We start from the raw sequence: 23,926 nt of genomic DNA, 5'->3' as shown, positions 1-23,926 counted from the left end.
TATTATAAAATTATATAAGCCTATTTGGTCCTCTATAATTTCTTTTGTTGGGTCCGCCCTTATCTTGGATAATTGAATAAAGAGGAGTATTAAAAACATATTCTCTTAAAATGTATTAAAAATTTTAAAATCAGAAGAGAGACATTAAATACTCTAGGACCTACTAAATTTTATGATTTTTAATAAATTTTCAATTAAAAAAGAATGTTAAAAAAAATGTATTAGAAGGTGTGACCTAATACTTCTCTTGAATAGATTATGCTTCCAGCTAATTATTTTCTAAGTATAACATTGAGTATCCCTCTCTCAGATGTCTTGACACTACTAACGAAAAGGGAGACGTATGATTACATTTGCATCTTCTATGTTTTCTACCAATTGCTTATGAAAACCCTATGTTAATTTTATTAATATAGTATTTATATAATATATAAATATTTTGATATTTTTCTTACACTGTAATGATTATTTTGTTTATTAAATATATAATTTTCAATTGGATTTGTGTACATTAAAAAGTATTATTCAACAAAAAAGTAGTAATTATAACAAACTTTAATGTGTGTGTATATATATATATATTAAAATTGAATATACAGTAAAAAAATAAATTTCTACAATTTTTATTTGAATTTAGATACAGCTATTGAATTTTAATAAGAAAATAAAATTTAATAGTTGTATATTATAATTTTCTTATTGTTTCAATAACTGTTTATTATAAATTTTTAATTGAATTTATATACAGTTATTAAAAAATAACATATATCAAGGATATTTACAGTTATTGAAAGTTCAAATGCACGGAAGCCTCATCATAAAAAGGATTTTTTTTTACTAATCAAGAAAAGAAAAATAAAAGGTTTAATGTTAAAACATTAATTGGATAGCAATATAATGCTAGCTTGATAACTGTTTATAATTAATTTCTCCCGCCACGATTCAAGTTCTAGTATACAACAATTTATGCTTGAAATTAATTTAGATATACATCCTAAATTTCTGTTTTTTTTTTTTTTACAAAAATACATCCTAAATTCCTAATTAGTACATTAAGCCGTTTAAATTAAAATTTGTAGAAGTGTTTCTATCCAACTTTTAGATAAATGAATTTATTAATAACAAAACCCATTTAAGAACATAAAAAAAAGATAAATGAATTTATAGTTTATTTTGAATTAGATTTGATTGTCATTCACTAAAAAAAAAGATTTGATCGCATATCTGTCTTCGCAGGAAATGAAGAGAGTAATATAGTGCACTCAAGTGTATTAAATTAATGCAAGAGCTTTTTAAAAAATATGCAAGAACTTCTTAAATTTGTCATATAAAAAAAACAAATTAAATTTTGCCTCAAGTGGTCTAAGGGTGGTCGATCTTACTAATAGCTAGGTTAGGTTTGATTGGGTTATACATTTCTCAAATTTAATCTTCACTAACCTAACCCATATATTTTAACATTATTTATCTTAATTCACTGAACTTAACCTAATTAAGAAATTTATTTTCCATTTTCTAAAAAAAATATTCTCCTTTAAAAACAAATAGATATTCTCAATCTATAACATTAAATTTAAGAATTCAAAAATAAGTTTGAATGATGTTTATCATCATTTGGTAATTTGTAGTAATTTGGTTCGGTTGTAAATCGAATTTAAATATTATCTTTATTTATAAAAAAAAATTAAAGGAATTAAATTCGGTGATTTTGGCACGGAAAAGTCAATTATTGGATTAATTTGTTGTTCCAGATTTTGCCACATTTTTTTAAAGGATAAACTAAAATACCGTTGTACTAGTTAATCATGGACTCAGTAATATTTTTTATGTCAAGTATAAAAATTATAAAAACTAAATTAATGTGACTTTCTAACACCAAAGTCACTGAATTCAAGCTCAAATTAAAAGTAATGTTTATATATTTTTATAAAATTTAATCTATAATGTCTATAATATTAATTATTTATAAATTAAAATATACTTAATCAGTTGTATGGCACACAACTAGAACACATTAATGAATATTAACGATAAGAATAATTTTAATATATGTTCATATATATATAGATATAAATTTTAAATAAATTCATTACTATAAATTAAATTAATTACTTTAATTTATTTTGATGAATTAAATAATTGAATCTTAAAAAAAAGATTACATTAACTTATAAAATAAGAATTTTTTTTCCGAACTTATAAATAAGTTAAGATCATAATAAATCAAAATGGGCAAAGCTTTAAATTAATATGAAATGTTTGTATTATATATTATATATTAAACTGAGCAAAAAACTTATAATAATAAGTTAAGTAATGACAATTTATAAATGAATTTTACATGCCAAAAAGTTATACATATTAAGGAGTTGAGACAAATGATATTTTTTAAACATCTTTATTTTTTTTTTATCGATTGAGACACCTTTTAAGAAAAATTATGATGACTCATTGAGTACTAACATCAACAATACTTTAAACATTAAGACTCTAATGATGTCAACAGACCTCATGGGGGAATAATTTTTTTGGAACCATATCCCTTAAGCATATACTACTCAAGTGTTTAATTTTAAATTTGTGTACATATCAAAAACATATATTAAGAGAGATCAAATCCTTAAATGAATGTTAATATTTTAAGATGTTAATTTTTAATTTTTGATAAAAGATACTTGGTTTGACGAAAAAATAGTTAAAAAGTAATCTAAATTTTTTAGTTTAATTTCTATAAATTGTTAATAAAATAACTACACTATTAACAATAGTTGTGGTTGTTGATTTTTAAGATAGTTAAATAATAATGTTTATACATTCTCTCTGACTAATTTCTCATTTATTTTTTAAGTCATCACTACATAATTCAACATTTTTTTTAATTCATCATTAGCTAATACTATATAAAAAAAAACCTTTACTATTGCTACATTCTAAGTAGGTTGAAATTTTTAATATTTTTTTTACTATAAAAGTAAAGTTTCAATTCAGTGTTTTGATTCATACCAATTACCAAATAAATATTCACACATACACCAAAAAATACCGAAATCTTCAAAAAAAGAATAATTTAAAATTCTCTTGGCCCTAAGTTGCAAACCCAATTCCTAACCCCAGGAGTAAAAGCTAACCATGGTCAAGTTATTTGGGTCCCACACATTATAAAAAAGTTGACATGGATCAAGAAAAAAAGGAGGAAAAAAAAAATAATAACAATAACCAGCTCAACAAGGGGGGTTCCATTTTTCAGTAGTAAATTGGGGGCAAATAAGATTCTTCACAGTTGTTTGTTGTTGAGTTGAGGGCTTGGCTTTGACAGATGGGTCATTGTACATGCTGAGACTGAGACCGTCTTCTCAGATTCAATTCAAAATTCCTCAACGTCACTCACACCCTTTTTTCTCCAATCAGGTAATTTTCACTCCTCACTCCTCCTCCTCATCATCTTCGCTACTTCTCAATACACCGCTTATCTCTCTCTCTCTCTCTCTCTCTCTGCTTTTTACTTCTTCTTCATTAGATTCGCAACGCGCCATCTTCCAGCTAGGGTTTCCAGCTCAATTTCCAGATTTTCACTTTCCCTCGATTTCGACCGTTGCAAGAGTTAATTTGAAATGCGCTTCCCCTGTAGATCCGTGGCGGGATTCTGTTGACTTCGAATTTCGCTGTCTGAACAAAAACAACAAAAAGAGGTTCGTGTCCGAACATTTTTACTTTACTTGTTTTATTTATTTGATTTTGAGGTAAGCTTCAATTGCGAGGTTTTTGTGTCAGCTGGTGTTCTGAATTTTGCTTGTTTTGCTGCGTTGCGTGAATTTCGCCTATTAATTTAATTACTACTCCGGGGATTTTGGGATGGCGTCGATGATTCGAATTTTATTGTTATTTTTGGAGTTGATACTTTTGATTTGTGATTGGTTCATACTAGGTCGTATTGGTACTGTATCTATATCCAAAGGCGGAAAACTGAGCAAAGAAAAAAGCAATTAATAATAGTTATTTGTTATATTGAGTTCAGTTTACAAATCAATAATTGCTTACTGGAAGACATTGACCTTGTTCTTGTGGTTACGGGACTGGAAAGGGTGCTGATAGTTGCATTTTTGGTTGGGTTAACAACTAACGAGTAATATTTTATATGGTTTGTGGTGGTTTGCAGTTTGTTTTCGTGTAGATCTGTCCTCACCTTCCTCTTTGATAACCGAAAAAAATATTTAGACTATTATATTATATTATAATCTAACACATGCTTATCAGTGTGTTGAACTTGGTCTAGCTTTCAGTGTTGGTGAACAACTTAGCATGAAGAAGAATGGAATTTTGGAAATTTATTTTGATTGCATGGATGGCTTCTGTGGAAGTATTTGAGTTGGATATTCTTGCATATGTGGGTTGTTTTATTGTTATATGACAACAAAGGCCTTATCCCATTAGGTGAAGTTGACTACATTAATCACATGACATCATTGGGCTTTGTTACAGACCTAATCCTTAGATATATAATTCATCACGAGATTTCTTTTATCAGCTTCCTCCAATGTCCTTCTTGGTCTCCTTCCTCCCTTTTCATGCAATTATAAATCATGCAATTTACTCTCCTTGTTTCCAGTGACCTTTGTATGTGGCCAAACTACCTTATGCTGGTTTTCTGTCATATTTTCCTCAATTGATGCCACACCAATATGTCTTCATATACAATCATTTCATATCCTATACTTTACTGTGTGGTCGCACATCTATCTTAACATTCTCTTTCTGTTATTCTCACTTTTGTCTTGTCTCTATAAAGTGCAGCGGTCACTACCACAGAGTATAGCCAGATGTATAACAGTATGAAAAAACTTTCCTTTGAACTTGGTAAGTATTTTGCGACCACAAACAACCTCCGATACCTTTATTCTTTCTAACCATCCAGCTTGTATAAGGCTAAACACTGGTAAACATTGTACCGCATTCCCTGTTTCACTTTTCAATAAAATACAGAACTCTTGTAAGTGGAACATGCTTATAAATTGGATTTTGGAATAAGTATAGCATTGGAAAGGAATCTTTTAGGTCATAGGAAACTTAACCATTGGCCTTATCCTAGAAGTTTAATTAAAAGTGACTCTATCACCTCTGCCTTGTGCCTTCTGAGATGATGTCTGCAATACTTTTTATAAGAAAATATTTAGTTGCTCACACCTTTGTGCTGCTATCAAGGGAATCTAATTGAATAGCAACATGTCATAAGCAAATAAACAATTCATTAATGTTAATGCATTACCTTTTCTGCTCTTTAAAAAGGGTACTTCGTGATTTAATCAGGCTTTGTAACTATATTAGTCAGTTTTATGTAAGTTCTATACATTGATATGCTGGCTTAATATTGCAAATGAGAAAAAGGCAATTATCCAGTTTCTTTCTAGTTTCTACATAAGTTCCAACCAAAATTATAGTTAAGGATCCAGGATTCCTTGATAGAAAACAAATTCTGACATTGGCAATGTTACTCCCACATATCTTGTTTACATCAAATCACACTGTAATATTGACATGTATAGTCACTATGCCTGGTTAGTGAACATGTCCATACCTGTGAACAATAGGATTTAAGGTTACATGCAAGGGAGACATGTCTTATCATTTCTTCTCATCTTTCTTTATTTGAATTTATAATACTTTACTATATAATCTTTCAATTTTTCCCTAGACAACAATGACACACAGATAATGTATGTTGTTCCATACAGATGATGATAGAGGTATATGACAGTGCAATGCAAGTGACTCCACATATTGAAGATGAAAATTCTTTATAAAGTGCTCACACAGTGTCATAAACTACAGCTTTTGTCATTAATAGTTTTGAATATCTATTTGTGATTCATACTTTGAAAAGTTGATTTGCTTGTAATTTTTGCTCCACACACCTAAATCTTGAGAAATTTAGGGAGTGTGACTCAATTTCTTTCTCCATTGGTTCAGGTACAAGGTTGAGGGGTTTCCTCAAGCAAAGGAGACCTGGTATAAAATCCAGTAGCCGTGGTTAAATTGTTCCCCGCATTTTTAACTGTCTGAGGAAGTAACTTAACAATATTTAAGACTACTACAAAATGATGGAGTGCAACAAAGATGAGGCAGTTAGGGCCAAAGAAATAGCAGAGAGGAAATTTTCAGAAAGAGAATATGTTGGTGCAAAGAAGTTTGCTCTCAAGGCTCAAAATCTGTATCCTGAGTTGGAGGATATTACCCAGCTTTTGACAACAATTGATATTTACATATCCGCTGAGAATAAAGTAAGTGGAGAAATGGATTGGTATGGTATACTTGGAGTGAGCCCCTTTGCTGATGAGGAGACTGTTAGAAAGCAATACAGAAAGCTGGCTCTCACTCTTCATCCTGACAAAAACAAGTCTTTGGGTGCTGAGGGTGCATTTAAGCTGGTTTCAGAGGCATGGAGTTTGTTATCAGATAAGACCAAGAGACTAGAATATAACCAGAAGAGGAGTTTGAAAGGATTCCAACATAATAATCCCAACCATGTTGGATCTCAATCGGATGCACCCAGTTCAAATGGTTATTATAATCTAAAGAAGAATGCAACTTCAAATGTCAGGGCAGGAAAGAATAATGGTCGGGCACCTTCAGCTCCGGTTAAAAAGGTTGAAACCTTTTGGACTATCTGTAATAGGTGCAGGACACATTATGAATATCTCAGGGTTTATTTGAATCACACCCTTTTATGTCCAAACTGTAATGAAGCTTTTGTTGCCGTAGAGAGGGGTCCACCACCAAATGTTTTTAAGCCACCAAATTGGTCTTCTCATCAACGGCATCAGAATTCTCAACACCATGCTGGAAGTAATAATACAAATTTTCAGTGGGGTTCTCACTCTAGAATGGCTGGTTTTGGTAGCACAGATGGATCAACATCTGTTGCAGCTCAAGCTGCAAGTGTTGTGCAGCAGGCAAGTGAGAGAGTAAGGAGGGAAGGTTCTTTTCACAAAGCTGAAAAACCTATGAAGAAAAGGAAGACAGATGATATTTGCATTAATGGTTATCAAGGATACATGGCAAATCATATGGCTACAGGACATGGAGCGGCTGGTTTGGGCACCTTTTCTGAACCAGGAAAGGCTAACTTGGAAACAGAAAGGAATTATGGTTTTTCAGGTCTTCCTGGCAAGCATTACAGCACAAGAGAATTGTCAATGTTTGAAATACGAAACATGTTGATGGATAAGTCACGCATTGAAATTCGTGAGAAACTTCAAGAATGGAAATTGATGGCTGAAGCTAAGATTAACAAGGACAAAGAGAATAAAAGACAGAAAAGCACATTTAATGGCAAACCAACTGGTTCAGAGAAGCTGAGAGAGACTGCTGTTAATGGTAACAGGCATCTGGACATTGATTCTTTCCCTGTCAGAACTGATGATACAGTTAAGAAGAGCCAAACTTATGTTACAATCAATGTTCCAGACCCTGATTTTCATAATTTTGACTTGGATAGAGATGAAAATTCCTTTGCAGAGGACCAGGTCTGGGCTGCTTATGATGACGATGATGGAATGCCTCGTTATTATGCTAAAATTCACAAGGTGATCTCCATGAAGCCATTTAAAATGCGGATCAGTTGGCTTAACTCTCGAAGCAACAGTGAATTGGGCCCAATAGATTGGGTAGGCTCTGGTTTTTATAAAACTTGCGGGGATTTCAGAACTGGCAAGCATGAAATAACTGAATCATTAAATTCATTCTCTCACAAGGTTAGGTGGACAAAAGGCACAAGAGGTGTTGTTCGAATCTTTCCTGGAAAAGGGGAGGTCTGGGCTCTTTACAGAAACTGGTCTCCTGATTGGAATGAACATACCCCAGATGAAGTGATACACAAGTATGATATGGTGGAGGTGCTTGAAGATTTCGATGAAGAGCAAGGCATATTAGTTACCCCCCTTGTTAAGGTTGCTGGTTTTAGGACTGTGTTTCAAAGGCACATGGACTGTGATCAGGAGAGGAGGATTCTTAAAGAGGAAATGTTTCAATTCTCTCATCAGGTTCCTAATTACTTGCTTACTGGCCAAGAAGCTGATAATGCTCCAAAGGGTTGTCGAGAGTTGGATCCAGCCGCTACTCCTTTAGACCTCCTCCAGATAGCAACAGAAGCTAACGAGACAACGGATAATGCTTAGGAAGCCTGATGAAGAAACGAGGTCTGGTTCACCTGCTGTGAAATGGGAGAGAGAATGCTTCAAAACCTTGTAGAGCAGAAATGTTAAACGAGGGTAGTAAACAGATAAAGAATGATAAATGACAGTGCAAAGGATAGAGATGTTGGTGTGACTGATGATGCAATAGGCTTGAGAAATCAAAATGTAGATCAATGAAAATACACTCTTCCACGACTCTTTCATTTTTTTAAGCCTGACAGATATTCTATAGTGTCCTTTTTGTGTTATAAATGGATCGAAGTGATCCACAGCTTTTCGGTTTTTGTTGTATAATTTTCAGACATGTTATTCGTAGAATCGTGGCAGTTATCATTCATCGTTCTGCAAGCAAGATGAATAGACTATAGTTCTGGCATTTCATGTAGTCCATGCCTGGTGATTTACTCTTCCAGTATATGGACGTGCATATTCTGTCTTGTGTTATAAACTCATGAGTATTAATTACATTCGATTCATTTGCTAATTGTAGTGTCATGCCCAATGCAAGGCTGCTATTATTTGTTTAAAGCTGCGTTGTTTTAATTGTAACTCACCGATTAAGATTTTACATTCAGATACCCTTGTTATTACATGATCTCCAGGGAACTGTTTTATTTTTACCCAGTACGTTACCCAGACATTGGGCGTCTTAAATTTGAAGTACAATAAAGATAAAACCAAATGACCTATTTAACTTTTTACCTTATTTTTTTGTTATTTTATCTTTTTAAACTGGTTTAAAATGATCAATTCCTATTGTCGTTAATGGAATAAAGTTCTTAATGACTGAAAATCGTCACGGAATTTTTTTTCCTTCTCTTTTAATATATGCATGTAAATTTTTAATTTTAAAAATGTAAAAAAAAAACAGTTTAATTAGTAAAAATTAATTTTAAATATGATTCACGAATATTTTATTATGTACAATATTAATTAAACAGATTTAAGTATTACTTTAAATTTTTAAAAATTATGTGATAGTTTGATAATAACTTTAGTTTCATCTTTTTAGTGCAGACACTTACGCTTAGAGTGGTGTGACGAAATATAAAGTCACCAGCTTAAATTAATAACAGTTAAAAATAAAAGCTTGTCTAGACTCTAGTAGTTTATTAGCAATAATACTTAAGTCAAAGGTAACACAATTAGTTTCTAGACTAGAAGATAGTTTAAAAGGAGCATAAAAAACTCAGTGGACTGATAACAGAAAGAAGAAATTATGCAGATTATTGATATTAAAAAGGACTGGAACAAAGTCCTTTTTTCCATTCGAAGAAAGAATTGACATAAACTATATGCTAATTTGTTCACTCTGGGTTTGACGGTTGTTCTTCGGTTTCGGGTTGTTTTCATAATTTATTTATTTATTATTTAGGTTACAATTCTGCATTTGAATGACTTTTTTTAATTATACTCATTATAACAAAAAATAAAAACTACAGAAAATCTGCATAATAGAAAGAAGAATTTCTTCAGGTTTTAAAACCAATTTATTATCTTTTGAAAATGATATAAATTTTTTTAAAAATAATAGTGAAGTGGGGGCATAATAGAAAGAAGAACTTCTACGGGTTTTAAAAACTATAGAAAACATGAAAGGAAAACAAAATGAAAAAGAAAAAAGCATCCACACCCTGAAAAGAAACAAAAAAGAAATAGCAGATTTTGAGGATATTATCAGCTCCACTTCATAGATTATCAACTAAAATGTTCTAGACAAAGCACAACTTGAATGCATAATTTGCTTTTTGCAAATGTCCTACATATGTGCCCAAGCCCAACTATGATGGCTGAATATATACGTTTAGTAGCAGAAGTTAAACATAAGCAAAACATGAAATATTCTCAAAAAAGGGGTGCTATTATATTCATAACAACCACATGATGACACCATGCATATTGTCATGGTTTTACAAAAAATGAAATATTCTCCAAATCAGGACTCCTAGTAGATACAATAACCACCACATCACACCTTGCATCATTCAGTCTTAATACTCTTTCTTAGCTTGGTAGAGGAAAGTTGACATGAAGTCAAATGTTGAGAAACATTATCATCAAATTGTGCCTCAGCTGATATCCTATTAGCAGGAGTTAAGTAATCGATAAATTTTGGATCAAAATCAGATGATGCAGATAAGCATTGCAGTAGAATTAAAAGATATAACAATTAGAACACAATACAATCTAATAATCTATTATATATAGAATATGAATATTAGTATCAATTTTGTTCTATTTTCACTTGCAGTATCATACAAATCAGTGTCATTCAACATCACCTTCTCTATGTTACTTGTGGTGGTGGTGGTGTCCTAAGTATAGAATGGAAAATTTTAAAAGGATATATAATTTCTATTTTGACTCAGATTTATTCAGAAAATTCAAACCTCATCAGATGGTAATTTTAACTTGATGGAATCGATAATTTGTTCATCATCTGATATTTGGATGACAAATGATTTTCGACATCTTGGCTGCACTTTTATCTTGAAAGCTAACATCTTTCCCAAAATACACTCTATAGCTTCAGGAAAAGCCAATGGATCGACCTCACCATCCTACACGTGCAAAGAGAAAAAGGTTAGAAACTTGGAATAAAGAAAAAGTGTACATTAGTTACACATACATTGACACAAGTATGCTACTGTCTGCATACATCTATCAATTGCTTTTTTAGCTCAGCAGCAGTTACATTCAACAATTGTACACACTCTTTGTCCCATAACACAAACTCTGCACACTCTTTTTCTTGAGAAACTAGAATCTCTATTCTAAACCTGTGGGAAAAATAAAGGAAACTCTCAGACAAATGTCTAAGTGTAAAAAATGTATACACAAAATAGCCTAATAATAATCACCTTGCAACTGTTCCTGTGTTACTTTTCCCACAACCTGAGCAAATATATGTTGTTTCGGGATCACCTTTAACATTGCACCTAGAGCATCCTTCGTAGCTCCACCCATTTGCAACAAAAAATTTCTCTATTTTTGCAAGTGTGACACAAAACAATTCCTAATTGACATACAAAATATAGCACTATATTAAATTCTAAATATAACATCCCACCAACTAAATTGAGATTAGAGACTATGTAAACAACAACTGCAACCCATACCCGATCAAATTCATTTATTTCCATCACACTCTTGACTGGAGTATTCACAAAAAACTTGTCTATAGTAGAAGCTTCAAAAACTGATGAAATCTGAGAGATGGCTTGACTTAATGACTCACAAACAGGGACTGAGTCCAATCTGCACTTTGAATGATTAAAACATTAAAACAAGTTATCTATTACATAATATTATTATTACAAAAAAAAAAAGTCTTTCACCTGTTCCTATATTGTTGGATCTCTACAATATTTTCATTGATGAGAAGCTTTGAATCATGAGAGCCTTGGATAATAATAGGACATTCACCTAATAAGCCGAAATTATATTTAGCCATCCACATATTGAAGTTGAAACTGATATTGCCAAGAATAGATAGTAAGTAAATAAACTAAAAATCATTATTCCAACCTTTTGGGTCCTTTATCTTGGCTAGTGTTAGGATTATAATGATAGGTCCAGTTTCATGTTTCTCCATAAAATTTGATAACTGCGTTGCACATGCATCCCATAGAATGCAACTAAGGATGTTGCTCCTAAAATATAAATACTAGTAAGGCAAACACATGTGAAAAGGAAGGCAGAGGAAAAAGTATTAACACAAATAGGAAGGCAATGTAATTTTTTTAAAACAAATTAGTTGTATGAACCATGGTATATTTACCCGTGGGTCCTTCATATGAATGACCATCTTTGGATTATCATAGCGTTCTTGCTCTATGTCAACAAACTGACCAATCACATCTGCTTAAAAAAAGAAGATAATAAATCTAAAATTGTCCCCCAAAAACATACACCATATTTTATTCTATAATGATTAATATGCAAATTAGAAATTACCTACTAACACATCAGATGAAGCTTGTCCACTCAATATTTCTTCAAATGTAGTAAAGTCATATACATGTTCAGGAATTTCAAGAAGCTCATGTTCTTTTACAATTGTTCCTTTTGTAAAGAACAACCTGTATGGATGCTTGCACAACTTATATATTGTCCAATATTATTTTTTACCTCAAAGTTCTGAACAATATAAGTTTTCCTCTCTTTGAGTTGATTTTTCCATTTGTCAAATTCAAAATGTTCACTGTAGCTCCGATCTTGTGTCCCTAAGAAGATGAGCAAAAAAAATAAAAGCCATAAGGGCTCCATAATGAATGTAGGATTACCTCTCATCCATTAAAATCATCTCCAAAAAACCTCCTTCTGGAGTCTTTTGAATGAAGCACATTTTTGTAATTCTCATCAATTAATCTAATTCTACGTGCCATATCTGTTTTTCAATTTAAATACGCAGTCCTTTAGGATATCATGCTAGCTAATTAAATAGATTTGTGTTAATAAGGGGTAATATAATACATTCTGATAAAGAGTGGTGTGGATGATAAATAACGATTACTAATTTGTGTTTAATATTAATATCATTATTAAATATTAATTAAATATATGATACATTATGTGGTAGATGCAGATATAATACATCCAAAAAATAAACAAATCAATGTTTTTGAGGATAAGCATGCCTATCGGATAAAGAATGTATCTTTATATGATAAAGATATATTTTCTGTTAAAGAATGTATATTTATACGATAAAGAATGGTTACCAAGTTGATGACATGATAATATAGCTAGCTATGCGCTCATTATCAGAAAGTTATTTTCCTTTGCTATGTATTGTAGGATATAGATAACAGAATGGTTCCAGGGTGTGTATATATGTATGTAATATCGATGTGTTCTTTATCAGATTGTCAGCATGCATGCCATGTAAAGCTGAATGTACTATCCATGATATATTATTGCGTTAGGTTGAAATTGCACGACCTTTAAAAGAACATTTAAAATTCTGGCTAAAATATATGGATAGGCATGTTTTCAGTTGGATTTACAGAATGAAAGTAAAAATTTAGAGTCAGGTTGTTTTAGTGCTTTTATGTTGGAACACACCAGAACAAAATTTAACTGAAATCATAAAAATACAAACGTGAAGAGAACCACCATAAAATAGCAAGACAACCGTACTTTAAGTTTCACAAATCTAAAATGAAGTGTATAGTAAAAAAAATCTAAAATTGAATGAAAAATTACAAACTTAAGAAGAACCACACCATGAAGAAAGTTTTCATATATTAAAAAATATAAAGACTTAGAAACCTGCTAGAAGGCTGGAGCAACAATCCTTAGAAATTTTAAAACTTTCCTACTTGAAGCTGAAAAAAAAGAGAGCATCCATCAATCGGAGTTGGTATCATGTTCAAATGGTTTATATTTCAAATTTCAAATTCTTACTTGGCATGCGAGTGTTGCTGTTGATTACCCTGTTTTTATGCGTAAATAAAAGAAAATACTACGATGTCTGATCGCGTCACACGTACGCTTGCTTCATTAAGAATTAACACATTGGTTTTTACACTGTCCTACACAAAGGTCAATAACCAGAGAGAGTTGACACGTGTAGTTCCAGGGAAGAGTTTTATTTGTGAGAGCTTGTTTGAAATCAACAATGCCATTGGACTGATTTCTTTCCTGTAATGATTGGCCAAATGTACCTCCTGCCTACGAAATTTATCAACTATGCTTCAAAAGTAAAAACAAAAAAAAAATGGTATCCTCTCTCTCACGAGTCCTTCTCGATAAAGGATAGTTTTGGAATCTGATGAAAATCGCAAGCTTCCTGTACATTTTCATCATTGCATTTCATGTCATTTTTGGAGTGAAAATAAAATGTGTTGGCCCTCCGTATTTCAACAACTTTCCTAGCTCATTTTACTGGTAACAGAACAATTGAAAGTCATGCTTTCTCACTAATTTTTTGCACCCCTCACTTTGACTCGTATCGAACACAACATTTTGGCTTCTCTAAGCCGTAATTTGAAAAATAAAAGCATGGAAAAATTCAGTAAAATCTGAACATGACCGAACAGCAAGAGCCAGATAATCTATACGTTGAAAAAATCAAATTAAAAAACCGAGATCATCATCGATTCAGTAATGTAGTATTTCCTTCACTAAACTATTTTAATTACTTCCAAACTCTGCATCTTAGTTACCATGTCGCGTGAAACACCGTGAGCCTAATTTCTTTTAATTCAAACCAAATCTCTTTTTATTTTCACACTAAAGCCTAAAGAACATAACCAAGAGAGGATAGAAAAAAAAGTTACAGAGATTTTTTTTCTCTTCGTAGCATCTATCTCCCACTTTCATTCCGAATTTCATTCATCTACTTGAACATGCATGTAGAGTGTAGACGGTCTAAACTCAAGACAAATTTAGTACATAAACATATATAACATAATTATAATAGATCAAGTTATTTTAAATCTAATCATTAAGATTAATTATTTATTACATTGTTAGATTTTAAGAAAATAATAATGATGATGAAATTACTTGATCCCTCCCTCCTATAATGTTATTGCATCCGAATTTTGAGAATTAAGGTGGAAAAAAAAAAAAGGAGATGGAGGCACATGACGAGCATATATATTAGCATTAATTAATGTATATCAGTTGTATAAGCATCCGATGGTGTCAGCTATATGAATGGGCATGTAAGAAAATCATAAATGTACGACTTCTAACATGCCACAGTTACATCGTGCAACATTATTAATAATCATTGGATTCATCTAATGTGCACAATTATATTGTATATCCCTCATACCCTATGAAGCACGGACAGGACATCTCGGCTCCTTGTCGTGTCTGGTGTCCGACACAAATTCGTGTTAGTGTTCAACACCGACACAACACCCCGTATTACGTTTTATATTTTGAACATTACAAGTATTTATGTGTCTATGTCTGTGTTGTGTCCAGTGTCCGTGTCGGGGTGTCGATGCTTCATACGTCATACCAGATTAGTCCTCTTTCAACTATCACCAGCATCACGGGTGAATCGCCGAAACTAATGTAAAACACTGTTGTAGCCTTTGTGGCGATTTGGGTTCCTCATCCCTCTCTTCTTCGTTTCCTTTTTCTTGTTTCGGTTCCGACGCCGAGGTGAGTGCGGAGTGATGTCATGGTCTTGTGTGTGACGACGATGGTTTGGGTTGTAGGAAAGAAGATGGGACGACGATGACCACTTGCAAATCAGACCCAACATGCAAAAGAGGAAAGGGAAGAAGGGAGTGGAAGAGAAAAGAAAATAGTAAATTGTCTTGGACAATTTTGCTCGGTGGAAGTGACACCGAAAAGGGAAGACTGAGAAAGGAGTCTAGATATACTTTCTCAACTGTGACTAGAAGTTGTCGTTTGACAATTATTCTTCAGTTTGAGGATATTTCCATAATTTATTTATTATTTTGGTTACCATTATGCATTTGAATGCATTTTAGTATTTTTTTTATTATACTTTATTACAACAAAATAAAACTACAGAAAATCTGCATAATAGAAAGAAGAATTTCTACAGGTTTTAAAACCAAAATAACTTTTTTAAACGATACATATATAGAAAACCCAAGTAGTGAACTGCGGGCATAATAGAAAGAAGAACTTCTACAGGTTTGAAAAACTATCGAAAAACGTGAAAGCTTCAAACCTCATCAGATGGTAATTTTAACTTGATGGAATCTATAGTTTGTTCATCATCTGATATTTGCATGACTAACGATTTCCACAACCTGGGCAAAATATATGGTGTTGTTTTGGGATCACCTTTACTAGTGTACCTAGAGCATGCTTCTTAGCTCCAACCATTTGCAACAAAAAAATTCTCTATTTTTGCAAGTGTGACACAATACAATTCCTAATTGACAAATAAAATGTAGCACTATGTTAAATTCTTAATACAAGACCCCACCAACTAAATTGAGATTTGAGACTACGTAAACAACAACTACAATCCATACCCAATCTAATTCATTTATTTCCATCACACTCTTGACTTGAGCATTTAATAAAAACTTGTCTGCAGTAGAAGCTTCAGAGAATAATGAAATCTGAGAGGTGCCTTGACTAAGTGATTCACAAACAGGGACTGAGTCCATTCTGCACTTTGAACCATATGAAATAAATAAAATAAAATGTTATGAGAACATTAAAACAAATTATCTATAACTTATTAACATTTATTATAAAAAAATTCATTTACCTGTTCTTGTATTGTTTGATCTCTTCAATATTTTGATTGATGAGAAGTTTTGAACCATAGGTGCTTTGGATACTAATAGGATATTTACCTAATAGACGAAAATGATATTTAGTTTTCCCCATGTCGAAGCTACTGTTGTCAAACAGGTAAGAAAATAAACTAAAAATCATTATTCTAGCCTTTTGTGTCCTTTATCTTGGCTAGTCTTAGGATTATAACGATAGGTTCAGTTTCATGTTTTTCTATAAAATTTGACAACTGCGTTGCATTTGCAACCCATAGAGTGCAACTAAGGGTGTTGCTCCTAAGATAAAAATAGTAAGGCAAACACGTGAAAAGGAAGTCAATGGAAAAAGTATTAACAAATAAGAAGATATTGTAAAAAGTATTAACAAATTAGTTGCATGAACATAGTAAATTTACTTGTGTTACTTCATAAGAAAGACCAACTTATTTTATTCTATAATGATTAATATGCAAATTAAAAATTACCTACTAACACATCATATGAAGCTTATCCACACAAAATTTCTTCAAATGTAGTAAAATCATAGACATGTTCAGGAATTTCAAGAAGCTCGTGTTCTTTTACAACTGTTCCTCTCATAAAGAATAACCAGTATGGATGCTTGCATGCCTTATATTGTCCAAGATTATACTGTACCTCAAAGTTCTGAATAATACAAGTTTTCCTCTATTTGAGTGGATTTTTCCATTTTTCAAAGTCAAAATGTTTCACTGCAGCTCCCATCTTGAGTCCCTAAGAACATGAGCAAAAAAAAAATCAGTCTTAAGGGCTCCTGTTGCGTATATAATATTTAATCAATTTGAGTTGATAATTTATTGAATGTAGGGTTACCTTGTCATCCATTAAAATCATCTCTAGAAAACCTCCTTTTGAAGGATTTTGAAAGAACCACATATTTGTAATTCTGACCGCTAGTTTCCATGTCTCTTTTGTATCATTAATCTCCTCAATTAAATTAATTCTACGAGCCATACCTGATTTTCAAATTTAAATAGGTGATATACATGATATATTGCGTTAGGTTGAAATTGCCTATTCTTAAAAAAAAAAACATTAAAATTTCTGGCTGATATACTTGGATAAAGAGGTTTTCAGTTAAATTTACAATATGAAAGCAAAGATTTAGAGTCGGATTGTTTTAATGCTTTATGTTGGAACTCACCAGAACACAACATTACTGAAATCAGAAACATACAAACTTGAAAAGAAAAGAATAACCTAGATAATAAAATAGCAAGATAACTATACTTTGAGCTTCACAAATCTAAAATGAAGTGAAAAAAATACAAACTTGAGAAGAACCACACATTCTGTAGATGTGAAAAAACTAAGATTTAGGTGCACACTCATGTAAGCTGATCCTTCTAATTTGCTTCCTCTCTTTTCTTCAATATCAACTTGTCTTGGTGGTTTCTTTTCTCCTTCGATCTCCCAGGGCAGGGTATTGGGAGCATTGAGTGAAGGTCTTGGGTGTTGACATTTACTAAAATTTTCTCCTGATAAATGTTACTATCTTGAAATACTTATCTTTTTTAATTTGTGTAAAAATATTAGGCAATTGCTATATCACTCTCCCTCTTTGCCTGCACACTTCCATTTTCAATTTATTTTCCAAAAATATTCTTTTCAAAAAGTACACTTCCCTTTCGATAGTTCTTGAAAAATCACCCACCCCAAGAAAGCTTGACAATCCCATCAAGATTCTAGCACAAAGCCTCAAACTTTCAACAAAATTAAAAGAGACCCAATTTTTTCCGGCTCTTTTTACTCTCTTGCTTATGTTATATTACATTAGTTGAAGAATCAAAATGTAACAATTCCTGTCAATTAATAAAATCTAAATTCTGTGCCGCGTTGACTAAAAATTGGGAACTCAAGCCCCCCAACTCGTGAAAGGTCGATTGACAATTTGAATCCCAAATTGCTCCTCCTCCAAGCAACTCCGAAATTGCTGTGTTTTCACAAGGTTAAGGATTTACGGAGATTATAGATTTCTTCATATTCAAGGTCACGGGAAGATCTTGATTGCACTACACTTTATTCCAAGGGACATTTTCGAAATATGAAGATTTGGGAACAAGCCTTTTTTTTTATTCATAGCCAAATTGGTCATGACTCCTGACATTTTTTCAATGGATGTTGGACTGGAGAGGATATGTTGATGGCATCGCTGTTGGAAGTGTTGAAGAAGGCTATTGAAATAAGAATTGGGTTGTGTGAGGTTTTCTTGGGGGTGGGCGATTTTTCCATTAACAGGGAGTGTAATTTCTAAAAGAGGACATTTTTAAAAAATAAATTGAAAAGGAAAAAGTGTGTAAGCAAAGAGAATAGAGAATATAATAACGGCCAAATATTACTACTAAATACTAAATAGTAATCATTCCATTGATGATTTTCAACGTAGTTCACTTCAAATGTGCATGAAATGGTACGTTGTTTGTATGCTTTACTATTTTCCAACACAATTATAGTCTATGTAGTCTAGCCTTCTTTATTCCTGAGACACACAATGATACAACTAAGTCAAAAACACCTGGACTCCATTGTAATGCACCAATGGAATACGACAATACACGTGTAATATTTAGAATATTATATTCTCTATTCATTTTTATTTGTTTTTAAGGCTTTTATGTAGAAATTAAAAATAAATATTTTTATTCTAGTAAAATAGTTACAAAGTTTCTATTTTATTATTTTTCATTTTTACTTCACAATAAATATATATGTATAAATTAGTTTAAAAAATAGGTAAAAAAATAAGATTATAATTTAAAAAAATGCCATTTGGGATTCAGAAGCCATTGTGGATGGTTTTCGGTTTTATGCATGGAGTTGGTGCAAAGCAAATGTGTGGTGTATGGATCCCTCAAACTATATATATGCTCATGCACTGACAAGGGGTTCACGATGGGGTGTCTCTTGAACAGGGGGGGTTCAGTTTTGTAGAATGGACTGGGTAGTGGACCCGCGACTAGTTTGGGCTCGAAAGATAGATTGATGGTAGGATGACATTTGTTTCACTACTAAAAAAACAAAACATACTTTGTTATTAAGGATTTTTAACATCAATTATTAATAAATGTTAAAATTATTAATGTTAATTTATCAGCATTAACATCGTTAAAAATAAGCTTTTGTAGTAGTATTTTCTGCATTTCCACTATTAAATATTCAATATTTCTTAATATATTTTAAAGAGTCCATTTCAAAATATAATTTTAGGTTCCAAAATATATATATATATATATTCTAAAATGTGATGAAAGATGAATGGTATAAATAAGAAGATGTAGAATTCAAATGCCTATTAATCAATCGGGGCCCTGGTTCAATAATTTCTAGTTTGATCTTATGTAAGTTCCATAAGGTTTTTGGCAGTGAAAATTACCTTTTCATAGTAATAATAAAAGTTGTTTGCTGTGGAAAAAAATCCACTATTACTAATACAACATCATACCCTTTTGAATTATGTAGTCGTGTGATAAAATCCATAAAATATTCTCCATACTTGTGTTTCAACATGCAAGGGCTGCAATATGCCACTAGAAGATGCTGCCATGTTGGCAAGTTTATGAGGTTTATTTTACGTAAGATTTATGTTTCGCGTTAGTCATGTATGTATTTACGGTGATACCTGTAAGATGTTACAAAATAGGATTAAATTATACTAAATTACAGAGAATACGACAATCTGTTGCTACTCGAGAGTTTAGAAACTCCTACAAATATTATCTCCATACACTGAACTGCCTAACACTACTCTGCCCCTTCTCCTAACAATACTACTCTAATAAAAAACGAAAATACATAATCACTGTATTTTAAATATGTAACTGTCCTACGAAACTACTTATCTAAATAATTAAATATGTAATTGCCCTGTATAATTTCTTATGTACATAATTAATTATGTCACTGTCCTACACTACATAACTATTAAACAATTATCACGTAACAAAGTCCTACATCCTACTTCCTCTTTTGAAATATACTTTCCGAATAGAAGGGTTATTCGACTTTATGGTCTCATCAATAATATTGAAGCAACCATCATATTTTCTTCTAATTTTATCCACGGAAGCTACAAGTTACCTTCGTTTTTTTTTTCTTTATCTGCTACTAGTTGCATTCGTACTTTTGAGAAGAGAACTGTTCCTTTGAAATTAAATTTAATGCTGTCGCTTCTTCAAAGACATTTTTGCAAATGCCATCTGCATGAGACAGAGAATCCCACGGGAAGTTTCAATGCTGAATTTATTTAATTGAAAAGAATACAAACTCATTGACTAAGCAAGTAATAAAAATGGTGGAGGAAGGTTCATGGAAAAATCTTGGCGGATCAAATTCAAGGAATTTGAAGAAAGGTTCATTTCATTTGCATGACAAAGCCAAATCACTCTGCTTATTTACTAGATTGGTCATTATTTTCATCAACAACAAAAGATTGCTCTTTATTTTACTACCTTATTTTATAAAGTTTCGGTTTCCTTTATGAGAGACCTAGTCCGTTAGGGTTGTTTGGGTAAATGTGGACCGTTAAATGAAGCTATTGACCGCATTCACCGACTCTGCATTCTGCATGATTCTCAGACCACTCTGCTTTTCCTATTTGACCTCGGATTCAATTCAAACATGTGGTTCTTCTTCTAATGCATTAACGTTTAAGCAATGTCAGAATAAGCCAAAATTTCCACCGAACCTTTAAGCAAATGCATAGAATTTCATATTTGACTAGAACAAGTATCATATTGAGTTCCATTCTCTTTCCTTTTTCACCTTTTCCTTTATATTCCAAAGGTAGGTACAAATCTAGTTCTCAATTTGACTTAGGAATATACATATACGTCAGCATTCGGCTTCGATTGATCTTTACTTTCCTTTGTAATATTCTTTTTGGTTAACTTAGCATACTTAGTAATTAACCTTTTAATATTACGAGTGGCTGATAATTCACAGGATGACTTGCACGGCACATATTTCAATCCTGAATTACAATTCCACGTATAATCACCAAAACAAATTAAAGTGCTGTCAGTTTCTGATTAAAATATTTTAACTATTTTTTTCTCATTTTTAATTAATGCAATTTAGTTATTATAAGTATTTAATTGATGAGAATGGCTAGCAACACATTCTTAAACAAGCTCTTTCTAACACTTTTAATTAATAGATATAATTTATTGAAAATTATAAATGTGAGTGAACTTATAAATTTTTTTCAATAACTTATAATAAATAATAAATAATATATGTAAAATTTAAAAGAGTATCATGGAAAATATATTCAATCCTTTATGTTAATTGTTTTTTTTTTGTCATAAATTTTAGTTGGACCAAAGAAAACAATAAAACTCGATATCACTCATCAACCAAAGCCAATGTCTCACCTTGGATTGCTTGATGAATTCACTCCCAAACATATGATCACAAGACTAAAGATATACACAGGTCGATTTGGGTTAAATTTGATTAAACTCATAATCCAATTTAATCAAATTTAAATGAGTTAATTTGGATTAATTTTTCAAGATAAAAAAAACTCAACTTAAACCAACATATTAATAAATATGTTTGGTTGGATTAGATAAACATATCAAAATATTTAAATTTGTCTATTATTTTTAAAATTTCATATTTTTATAACTTAAATATATTAATTATAATTATTACATAGTCAAATAGTGAAAGAAAAGCTTAAGGAAAGAATCACACCATCATATATGTTAACATACTATATTAAACATGCTTTAAAAAATTAAATATAATAAACAACTATCACACCATGATGCCTAACCATCTAAAAACTAAAATTATCAAAAATATAATTTAAAATTTCAATATTATCAAATAATCAAATGAGTGAGAAAATAAGAGAAGACTCTCTTCTAGTTAAATTGGTAATTGATTTTTAAATTTAAAAATATATAACAATAATAATATAATACAAATTAACGATTATACTAACAAAATCGACATATCAACAAGTTTAAATATTAAAATTCATCATTCAATTTAAAACTCAACGAATTATTTAGTTCCATTTGAGTATGACCCAAAGAAAAAATTTACTTAATTCAAATTAATTTCAATCAATTCAAATTTATGAATAACTGCCTGCGGAGCAAAGTCCACACTCCTTTTTTTCCCATCAGTTATGCTTTGTTATGTTAAAACTTCTAAATGGAGCGGAGAAACAATATAAAAATACTAGAAAAGAAGAAAGTAGGAGCTTCGATCAAATGTAATTAAGGATATATCCTAAAAATTCATGCATACTTTACTTGCTATATATAATGAGAGTTTATAAGAATATATATAGTTGGATTCAGATAAAAAAAGAAAAGAAAAGAATATAACTGTATGCAAGTTTGAATTTTACTTACTACTACAAATGTAAATACTTCATCAATGAGTAGTCTACAAGTGCCTTTATGAATACTTTTTGACTATCGAGACATGTTTTGACTATTGTGGTCGACTAACACACAAAATCAGCTCATTTAATTTTGATAACTGACCTTGGTGTAAAAATAATTTATAATTGAATAGACTAAAAATAGATAAAACTGTATCGAACAATTTTTGTTGGAAAACTTTTTTACTGTAATAAAAAAGATATACTATTATAATGATTAATAAATAAGACTAAAGCAATTTTTAAAAGAAAATTTTTACTTTGTTAGGTCTTTTTATTAACATATAGGATTTTTTTTATCAATATATGAAACATTTTTTAGTGAACCTAAAGCGTAAGTTTGAGTTGTTTTATCCTGACTTGATCCTGATTAATATATAATTTAAAAATCAATATTATACTGATTGATAGTATAATTTAGTTTTTAATTGTAGCCACTATGGTTTTTTTATGTTTAACATTTTGAATATTATATATTAGGAGTTATGATATTTATAAGTAAAGTATCATTGTTAATATTATGAAATTATGAATAATATACAAATTAATTTTTTTTAATAACTAGTACAATTGTAATTATTTTTACTGTAATTACGGATGAGAATATGTGAAGTTAAACTTCAGTAATTTTGAGCTTAGTTTGACCATTTTAATTAAAAGTTTGATCTAAACTAAAAACTTATTTATATGACTTATTATATATAAATTTTAAAAATATGCCAATAAACCTATAGGAAGCATATATATATATATATATATGTATGTATGCCTAAAAAAGGTTATGAAAATATTATTAATGATTATATATTTTTATTAAGTGTAAATTATAATATATGTATATTATTTATATTTAATGCAATATTATATTATTTAGTATTACATTTATAAACAGATGAACTTATTACACCAGCTAATAGTAACTTTTTAAAATTTGATACTTAATTTTTTTAAAATTTAAATAGGCTTTTAGAAAATGTAAAGTTATCCTTTTTAAAAACTAACTAAGACACAGTTTCCGAGAGAGGTCACTTAACCTATAAGGAAACTTTGAAACATAACTCACAAGTTACAAA

At 30.9% G+C, this 23,926-nt stretch overlaps 2 protein-coding genes across 7 annotated transcripts; one reads left to right on the top strand and one right to left on the bottom strand.

Moving 5' to 3' along the window:
* Window positions 1-3,241: 3,241 nt before the first annotated feature.
* Window positions 3,242-8,673, top strand: LOC114415527. Of its 6 annotated transcripts, none has more exons than XM_028380268.1 (4): window positions 3,242-3,408; window positions 3,629-3,689; window positions 4,792-4,854; window positions 5,965-8,673. In XM_028380268.1, the coding sequence occupies exon 4, from the start codon at window positions 6,093-6,095 to the stop codon at window positions 8,169-8,171; it is 2,079 nt and encodes a 692-aa protein (XP_028236069.1). In that variant the 5' UTR covers window positions 3,242-3,408; window positions 3,629-3,689; window positions 4,792-4,854; window positions 5,965-6,092; the 3' UTR covers window positions 8,172-8,673. The 6 variants fall into 6 exon arrangements, with proteins under 6 accessions (XP_028236069.1, XP_028236070.1, XP_028236065.1 ...); XM_028380269.1 differs by having other exon boundaries at window positions 4,787-4,854; XM_028380264.1 differs by having other exon boundaries at window positions 3,518-3,689.
* Window positions 8,674-10,573: 1,900 nt separating this feature from the next.
* LOC114414322 lies at window positions 10,574-12,537 on the bottom strand. The gene is made up of 9 exons (XM_028378597.1): window positions 12,476-12,537; window positions 12,147-12,271; window positions 11,971-12,050; window positions 11,718-11,796; window positions 11,528-11,615; window positions 11,309-11,447; window positions 11,051-11,205; window positions 10,849-10,969; window positions 10,574-10,750 (listed from the first exon to the last, which is right to left on the bottom strand). Exons 1-9 carry the CDS (start codon window positions 12,535-12,537, stop codon window positions 10,574-10,576), a joined length of 1,026 nt encoding a protein of 341 aa, XP_028234398.1.
* Between the last annotated feature and the right edge of the window lie 11,389 nt (window positions 12,538-23,926).

This window comes from Glycine soja, chromosome 6 (assembly GCF_004193775.1).
Source record: "Glycine soja cultivar W05 chromosome 6, ASM419377v2, whole genome shotgun sequence".
Taxonomy (NCBI): domain Eukaryota; kingdom Viridiplantae; phylum Streptophyta; class Magnoliopsida; order Fabales; family Fabaceae; genus Glycine; species Glycine soja.
This window is presented reverse-complemented; position numbering and strand designations above follow the sequence as displayed.

Coding starts and splice junctions, on each gene's coding strand:
- LOC114415527 (XM_028380267.1), top strand. CDS start 6,093: ATGATGGAGTGCAACAAAGATGAGGCAGTTAGGGCCAAAGAAATAGCA.
- LOC114414322 (XM_028378597.1), bottom strand. CDS start 12,537: ATGTGCTTCATTCAAAAGACTCCAGAAGGAGGTTTTTTGGAGATGATT. Junction 12,051..12,146: donor TTCATCTGATGTGTTAGTAG/GTAATTTCTAAT, acceptor TTTTTTAAGCAG/ATGTGATTGGTCAGTTTGTT. Junction 10,751..10,848: donor TAAAAAAGCAATTGATAGAT/GTATGCAGACAG, acceptor TTGCACGTGTAG/GATGGTGAGGTCGATCCATT.